This window comes from Cynara cardunculus, unplaced genomic scaffold (assembly GCF_001531365.2).
Source record: "Cynara cardunculus var. scolymus isolate 2C unplaced genomic scaffold, CcrdV1 Un_Scaffold_3116, whole genome shotgun sequence".
Taxonomy (NCBI): Eukaryota; Viridiplantae; Streptophyta; class Magnoliopsida; order Asterales; family Asteraceae; genus Cynara; species Cynara cardunculus.
Window position 1 is genome coordinate 53245 of NW_020201352.1, and position 9170 is coordinate 62414.

General features: G+C 35.9%; 1 protein-coding gene across 1 annotated transcript; it reads right to left on the bottom strand.

Moving 5' to 3' along the window:
• Positions 1 to 1995: 1995 nt before the first annotated feature.
• Positions 1996 to 8929, bottom strand: LOC112503486 (probable disease resistance protein At5g66900). Its single transcript, XM_025107515.1, has 7 exons — positions 8281 to 8929; positions 7504 to 7904; positions 6909 to 7273; positions 6161 to 6345; positions 5197 to 6061; positions 3366 to 3450; positions 1996 to 2617 (listed from the first exon to the last, which is right to left on the bottom strand). Exons 1-5 carry the CDS (start codon positions 8891 to 8893, stop codon positions 5223 to 5225), a joined length of 2403 nt encoding a protein of 800 aa, XP_024963283.1. The 5' UTR covers positions 8894 to 8929; the 3' UTR covers positions 1996 to 2617; positions 3366 to 3450; positions 5197 to 5222.
• Positions 8930 to 9170: the final 241 nt, after the last annotated feature.

Genomic DNA, 9170 nt, shown 5'->3' on the forward strand with positions numbered 1-9170 from the left:
ACCAATCATTCCCTACCCCATCTCGACAACCCCATCATAGGCATCACTACCACCACTTTGGTGAACCTCTGATTAATCCCATTGTAACAACACTGGGCACAAAGGGGAAAGGAAATGAGTGTTGGATACCCACCACATTTACATTAAAACCTCCTACATATCGCAAAGGAAAGAGAAAGAATAAATAGAGTGAGAGGTAGCGAAAGGGGGGCACCAAAGAAGGGGGGATACAAAAGAGGGAAGATGACGTTGGAGGAGGGTATTGTTACGTTTTGGATTTACATTACAAGTTCTTCAGCGATCACTGAACAGACTCAGTGATGATCGCTGGAACTAAAAACAGAAACATAAATACTTCATATAAGGTAAAAAGGATTATCATCAAATCAATGAGAGAGAGAATCAACACTTGTGCACTACCTAAATGGGCTAAAATTTGTGAAAATGGAATTTTTAGCCAATAAAGTAAGGTGACGTTTGATTCACAAAATGTTTTTGGATGGAATGGAATTTGTTAAAGGAATTTGAATGAAATGTTGTCAAGTTTGACCACCTGTTTGGTTGAAAGACATTGGAATGTAATATGTTAAAGAATTGGAATCTGTCTGTTTGGTTAACAGAATGTAGCTTTAGAATTATAATAAAATATTGGTAAATGACCAAAATACTCTTTTTGTAAAAAAAAAATTAAAACTAAAAATACTTTAATAAAATAATTATTTAATATGTAAAATAATATAAAATACACAACCCAAATATAATCATGAGCCAAACGACGTTACTAAGAAAAAAAAACAGACTCCAAGGCTACGGTACTGGCTTAGATTGTTAGTATATCATGTGCGATGCATGCCAAAACCGGGAATTAAGGTTGTTTTTGTTTCCAAAAATCTAATACATCAACTTTTTCAAAATCTTCGACATCATTTGCGGGATATGCGGTCATAAAGTTAGTATGTACATAAATATTTAGTTCATCCAAATCGTTATCAAATCGATTTTTTTACTTGATTCATTTAAAACTTCGTTCATTAAATTAGTCATCAACTCTTTCCGACTTTGTCGATTACCACTAGAAGAATAACTAGAACCCGCAAACCCACGACTTGAAGAGCTTTGTTGTTGGTTTCCTCCTCCGTAAAAATGTTTGTATTGATCAAATAAATCTTGAAAATTACGATTAAACGAACGTTTTTGTTCCATTGAAAAAGAATTATCCGTAGCCAATCTAAACCAAAAGCCACACATAATTGTATAATTAAAACTTCAACACCGATAACATTTAAATACGGGTTTAACGTTGTAGCACAAAAAAAATAAATGAGATGCTTATAAATTATTTTAACAATTTCTTTTTCATTGAAAACATCAATCTTCCCCAATCGTGATGGTCTTCGTATTGGACAATCTTACTTGCCAAAATATATAATTGGTTTAAAACTAAAGGGTTTGTTGGATAATAAATATCGGATAAAAGTGTTGTCGTATTTTTAAATCGCCTAAAATATCAACAATTCTTCAAGCACGGCCCAATCAAAATTTACAATAGAATTTTGCAGGTAATGGTATCTATAAAATGAAAAAAATATTTTTTTTGTCTTATCAAATTTTCAATCATAAAATAAGTCGAATTCCAACGAACGGACATATCGAACCTCGGTCCCAAAGCTCTGAAACCAACGTCCTCGCAATATTTTCTAGATGTCGCATTCATTTTCTTAATCTTTGTGAAAATTCGCCGAAACGTAAGCCTAAACATATCTATTAGGGGTTTACAAGTATTTAAACCGTCTTAAACGGCTAAATTATGTGTGCACAACATGTATAAAATAATTTACCGTCTAAGATAGACGTCAAATGACACTTTAATTTTTCAACACAAAAATTGTTATTACTAGCGTTATAAAATGAAATGCTAATTATTTTAACAATTAAATTATAAAATGCAAGACATTTTTTAATAATTGAAATTTGACGTGCACTAGAATGTGGCGCACCAAACGGTTCAAACACGATTACACGTTTGAATAAATGCCACAATGAAGGCTCAACCTAATGTGCCGTTATGCATATATACGAAACCGGCAATCCGTATGGTTCACTCCATACATCACATGTTAAAGAAATATTGTTAGGCAAAACAGAAAACATTTGTTGCATTTCGGCTCGACATATTTTCCAAATTTTAATTGCATCACGTCTAAGAGTTTGACGATTTACCGGCTTGTATCGTGGTTGTAGCGTCTTTTGGATCAACTTCGTAACGTGAGGGTTGTCGAACTGTCCGAAAGGCAACCCGACTTGAATCAATGACACATTGTGTTGTCATTTGTCGGTTCAACTCGGCATCATACGACCATATTTGACCTCGAGTGTCAAGTATCAGTTGACTTGAATCGCCCTCCGACCTCAACCCCGGGCAAGTTTTTTTCGGTATGCATCCTTAAGGTAGAATTTCCTTCCCACGTAGGAGAGTTTGACACATTTTGCATCGTGCCTTTCTTTTCTCGTTCACGAGGACCACCAAGTTGTAGTGATTCCAAATCTCAGACTTTCGTCCGTGTTCGGCGAGAACTTGAGGCAACTTGTTCGTTTGATGCATCATGTTGTTCGCTGGCTATTTTGTAAGACAGAGAGAAAGAAATTCGAATTGTGAAGTGGAAACGAGAAATGAATACGAGTTGAATTCATAAAATATAGCAAGAAACCGAAAATTGTGCACGTTTTTTTGTGAATTGAGAACTTGGTATATAAATCACTCAACCAAAACACATATTTATAGTGTTTAGGAGGCAAAAAAACCAAAAAAATGGCTATATAACGGCTCTCTAACGGCTACATTTTTTGAAATTTCAGGCGAGGTCGGGCTGGTCCATAACTGATCCCGCTCAGTCCCGGTCCCACAAAACCTTCCAAATCATGAACCGGTCCCTCATTTCAGTCCTATAACCAGTCCTATCCTAGGCCGGGCCGGTTTGGCCATCACTAGAATTCACTAATAGAATTTTAAGTATCTGCATAATGGACACCGAGTTATAATCAGAAGTGGGTTGGCAAATAAAATAGTCGAAATTGCAACCGGAAAGTTATGGAAATTGAATCTGCTGTCATGGGTGGGTGTCATTGCAGAAGGAAATTGATGAGGATTTCCTACAAAGGGTTAAACATGATTTATCGGGTAGGCTACAACATAAAGGTCTTGCTTTGCAATACCCAATAAAGAGATGGTTACTTATACTGCAACGTGATTCCTTTTAACTTTTTTATGAATTTATTTGGATTGAGAGACATTAAAATTATTGATTTTGGCGAGGCTAATACAGAATTTGTCAAAGATAAGAAAAACTGAGTGAGCCATTCATTACCTCTCTGCGGGTTTGGGAGGAAACTTCAATGCTAATCAGACAGTGTCAATAAGTAGTTGCAGCAGTGCTTGGGTTTTCTAGTTTCCTGCAAGCCAAAACAAGGGGAAAATTGGTTGGTATTAAAATTTAACTATTCGAGGTTTTGTATGTCAGCTACTTCATCACAGGATGAGAGGAAATTCAGTCAGTGGATCACAAGTTTCTTGATTGAGAGGAAATTTTGGATTGATTTGTTGAAATGAATGATGCAACATGCTAATTTAGGGAGAACAAGCATTACTAAAGGTTAGTCAATTGGGTCTTTTTTCAGCTTAGGCGATACTGCTGTTAAGTGGTCATGGAAGATAATCCCAAACTGGTTGCCAGATCTAATTTTAGCTGGAGAAGATTGGGAATGTTGCTTACAAACTAGATTTGTCATCCATCTGTCATGTTTCCCGGTTGAGACGAGCCCTTGGAATTTGTGCTTCTATGAGTGATTTGCCATCCATCTGGTTGCCAGATCTAATGAATGAAGACTTGTAGGTGCAGGATGTTTTCCAAGACATTTTAGGTGTAAATTAGTAAAAGAGTAAAGAATAAGTAGAAAACGTACTTTGGGAAGGATATATTAGATGGGGATAGTCTACAAGTGCGTATTTTGTTTTTGTCAATTTGGCCGTGAGTCTTGTTCTTGGCCTCTTGAGTGTGAGAATCCATTTAAATCATTCAGTAAAATCATACTATAGGATTTTTCTGAATACAACCGGCAGTTGAACAAAGGTCAAGAACTAACAAACTAAATTACAAGACTCTTTTCCCTATCAACTCCAAATAAAAATAAATAAGCATGACAAGGGTTAGGGAAAACACACATAAAAAAGAGAAGAAAGAAACAAATACTAACAATGTCTCAATAATTCCCAAAATTAGAGTTATTAGTTTCACCAACACGGGTTTATGTAATTGCTTGAATTAATGCGAGGATTATGACAAGTCATCTCTATAATTTGTATTGAAATGGGCAATGAGTCACCATGATAGATCTAAAATGCTCATTCGATGGAAGGAAAGTCGTGACCTCACTAAGAGAAAGTTGATGAAAATGTTTAATATGCTGCATATGATTTATGATATGTATCAAGGCCATGAACTCACTAGATTATAAGTTTACGTATGTTAACATGTATCTCAAATGAATCGGAAAACACAAGCGATAGTTAATGGATAGTTGTGTTCATGATCACGAAGTGTCTTACGACACTAAAAACGAAAAGAGATGTTGTTCATATTCATGTATTGTAAATAAAAAAGCTAGATGTATGTATAAGCTTACCAATGGAAGAAATTAATGTAAGGTGACAATCCTATGATATGTTAATGCCTCAATGCTCTTTACCCCAAAGGTTAAGGAAAGTCTTTACAAGGTACGCTGGCTGGATATAGGGTTGGACACTGTATGAAAAATGTTATGTTCTGTTGAGATAGAGAGTATTTGTTCATACCAATTAATTTCAGTTCATGGATGTCATATCTATTCATCCTCCTATTCCGTTTATTATTATCGTCACACCATGCAATTCATTTGCAAAATAGAAGTTCAAATGTTGTATGTGATTATATACTTGGTCTATTTCTTTAGCAACTAAAAAGTCTGGGTTATTGATTATACAAAGAAAAACAAACTAAAATCGTTCATGCTTTCAAAAAGTACACCCTGTAACTCGATACCAATATCAGGTAAATAAAAGTTTACAAGCATTTGAAATGGAAGATGAAGAAAAGTTATGATCCAAGAATGAAACATATATACCTTAGAAGTTGAGTTTAAATATAGAATATGAAAACATACCTTATAAGAATTCAGCCCTGCTTACATTATTGAACATCCATATCTCTTGCGACGATCTTCCAGAAGATATCAAATCTATCTTCTTCTACCAATTTTACTTTCACATTCGGGAGATGACTCCATAACTTTTGGAAGATTTCTTCATCGCAGACCACTTCCAATGAACATGAATCCTTAATTGAAGATGGCAGCTCATCCAGCCCCGTGCAACCTATCATATGAATGATTTGTAGACAACCCAACTCACCTATCCGCGATGGCAACAAGGAGAGATGTAAACAGTAGTTTAGATCAATAATGCTTAATTTCTGAAGTTCTATCACTGATTCAGGTAATGCCATGAGCTTTGAGCATGATGCAAGCCGCAAAACTTCCAAATTTGTCAGGTTTCCTAATCCTTCAGAAAATGAAATCAGCTCAAGACAATTAGTGATGCTGAGTTTTTTTAGGCCAACTAGATTGCATAACGTTGCAGGAAATGTAACTAAATCTTCGCAAGATTCCAATTCGATCTCCAAAAGGCTTGGAAACTTGTTGGGCATTGAGCATTCGTTGAAACTGTTGCCTATTTTGCACATGATCAAGGACAATTTCTGCAAGTTCACCAACTCTGGTAATGATGTACTAATCGAAGATATCGAAACATGTTCCAACCTAATGCGGGTTAGACTAGATAAATATTGCGGCGCAGGAAAGTTCCGAAGCTGTGAGAAGTAATATCCGTAGTTTGTAACAATTAGAACCTTTAATATCTCCATGTTCTGCACAAACTGTGGCAAGTCATATATTTTTGACATCAAGTTCAGTACAAAAACTTCCACTTTACGGACTTGATAGTCATTCCATCTCATAGAAAATCTTTCATCTGTCATCGATAGCATGCATAATATGATTAGAAGAACGGATATATACATTTCTAACCAGATACCATCTTTAAGAAAAGGCTGAAATGAGGCACCCATACCTGTGGAAATAGACAATATACGGGCGTTGACAGTATGAGGCAATTGGGGAGGCACTTGTTCATCTGCCTTTATAATCAACCGCTCTACTGGCTCTTTACTGCTCAATTTATTAGCTAGCCTCCACATCATATCGTGTTGCACAACAGATTCCTCCTCACAATAGTTGGCTATAGCAGGTTGCTTCCTGCAATCAAATGCAAAGTTGATGACCAAACGGAAGTTTCATTTTGTAGAGATGCAGAGAAATCATAAGACAAGCTAGTGGCTTTTAAGGTGCATATGTGTATAAGATGAAGACAGAAATAGGGATGTAGAAGTCCAATGTATTAAAGAGAATGGAAAAGAGTTGTTACAGACATCCAAAATTTATGATTGTTTATTAGCTCTTATTGTTGGTTTCTATTATTAGAAAATGTATAAGAAAAATATGTTACCATTAATTGTTGCTTAAGAAAGAGTATGCTAGATGATAAAAGAACATCCTGCTATGAAGTTAACTCTAAAGGTAACAAGTGGTCTAGGATTTCAAGCAATTAGACGAGTTTATTGTGAAACTAGAATTTTTCTTGTTATGGCAACTTAGACGAACACCATTTAAATTCAGAATGGAGATGGTCACATTAGTCATTCAGAGAAGAAAGTATTAAGGATCATTACTCTGTTCTTATTTATATCATGTAATTTACCATATATTACTATCAAATAAGTTTATTTCTTCATATAAAATTGAAATCAGAAGAGAAGTACCTCATTCGCAACCGTGTAGCAAGTTTTCTGGAGGAGAGCTCAGTGAGCTTGTTTATGGTATCTAATCCCTCTTCATCATGATTGTATAAATGGACCCACATGTCCATAAGCATTGTAGCTGCTATCCTCTGATCTTCAGGAAATAATCCCAAGTCCAAGTAACATTGCCTGATTGCAGGTTCTTTCTCAAGCACAACTAAACTCCTTTCTAGACAATCTGGAATAGACTTGTGCAGATCCAAAATAGATTTCTCCCCTGCAGACAAAATTTTCAACATCCATTTCCAGGTTGCCACTTCTTTCCCCTTTAGCAAACCACCAATCACAACAAGGGCCAGGGGATGATTCTTGCAATGTTTGACCAGCTACAGAAATCAATTCATATTGGTAAGCAATAATTTCTATAAAAAAGTGCCAAAACGAATGTTAAGAAAAAGAAAAAGGGTGTAGCAATAACGATCAAGTTAGTAGAGATTCATGTGAATGGTTGGCCGGCTACATGTGATGGATTTTCAGCTAATGTAGCACTTCCTGTTAAGACAAAATAAATTAAATAATGCAAAGTTAGGCTTGACAGAAAAAGGTTTCATTCTACCTTTTTGATAAGATCATCAGATATATCAATACGTTCGCTTCCATCTACGGAAAATGCAGAATTCCTAAACAACTTGGTGGCATCTTGATTATTCAAAAGTTGCAATTCATATGTATCAAACTGTGTAAAGGTCATCCTAGATGTGACCAGAATCTTGTATCCACGTAACTTGAACTTGAAGTCCGTAACAATGGATTCATGCCATACATCATCCAGTACCAACAGTATTTCAGACTTATTTTCACCCAAAAACCTCCCCCATTGGCAGGTCGCATCTTCATCCGTAACAAAATGAAGCTGCTTATGACCACCATGGTTTTTCTGAAGTAAATTGTTTACAGCAAGCTTTATGTTGGGGGCTTCTGAGATGGTAACAAAGTAGATGTTTCTGCCAAAAATTTCTGTTCAAATGAGAACATTAACATAATCATCAATCATGGAAAGATTTGATAAACATGATATGCTAAAATATCGAGATGACATACAGTAATTTTCGGTTCAAATGAGCTTTATGTTAGCTAAAGGACTAACAATTTGAAAACTGGCATGGAGTAATTTTATAGTCTATTTGTTCTTTAGTTGATATATGATTCTGTACAATTATGAGTAGTCAAAGAAATGATCAGTTTACACAATAATATGTACAACCAATTTTTGAAAATCATCAACAAAATCATACAACTTGATTTCAAGTAATTGTAAATTTGTACCCAATAAAATTGGATTCACCAGTGATAAGTTTTTATTTTGAGTAGTAGATTATAATGAAGAAAATACCTTGAATATCAGGATCGTGGCAGAGCTCTGTTACCAAAGTAGTCTTCCCATAACCTCCTCCAGCCGAAACGACTACAACTGAACAATCATCAACCTTCGAATCCTTGAGCACCATCGCCTTCAAAGCTCTAACTCGATCCTCAGATCCTATAACATCCCCCTTTGGCAATGGAACACCAGACGACCAATTACCGGAACTCTCTATTCCCTTTTTTAAATCTTTCACCACCACCAAAGCTTCCTTTGTATCCCTCACCCCCTGCAACGGAACATCGATCTGACAGAATCTCAGCGACGACGCTTTCAAATCGTCCAATTCCGACGAGTAACGGTACCTCTTAAAGGAATACCATTTCATATTCTTGCCTTTCTGAACGATTTCTTCTGCTTCTTTCAGATGATTCCTGTACATATCGGTTTCCTCTTTCGATAGATTATTTTGTTTCTCGATGTCGGTGAAGATTTGCTTCCTTTTCTTTGTTGTTTCTTCTGTTTGAGTAAGCTTGGATCTAAATTGCCAGCATTTCTTTATCACATGTATGATGGCATCCGATGATTTAGAAACTGCGTCTCCTGCCAGAGCTCCTACTGCTACTGCTACTGCTTCATCCATTGATAAACTGGAAAAAACTTCAATTTCTATAGATAAAACAATATAATGTGAGTTGAGATCGGAAGAATGCACGTTCCTGTGGATGGTTTGGGGAGTGTTCGAGGCTTGGAGTCAAGAAGAAACAGGGGAGAAGCTTCAAAAATATCGAAATTACAATGATAGTCCCTGAAATATATGGGTATTATGTGATGTTGGTCCATTGAGATACAAATTAACATGTTCGGTCCCCAAATTGTCTATTTTACTCGAATAAGTTTGGAGCTCCAGGGTGTTTGAG

What these genes read in the sequence shown, in the direction of transcription:
- LOC112503486 (XM_025107515.1), bottom strand. Translation starts at nt 8,893, where the DNA reads ATGGATGAAGCAGTAGCAGTAGCAGTAGGAGCTCTGGCAGGAGACGCA. An exon ending in CCACGATCCTGATATTCAAG is followed by an intron (nt 7,905 to 8,280) that starts GTATTTTCTTCA and finishes TCATTTGAACAG; the next exon opens with AAATTTTTGGCAGAAACATC. An exon ending in CTGATGATCTTATCAAAAAG is followed by an intron (nt 7,274 to 7,503) that starts GTAGAATGAAAC and finishes TGATTTCTGTAG; the next exon opens with CTGGTCAAACATTGCAAGAA.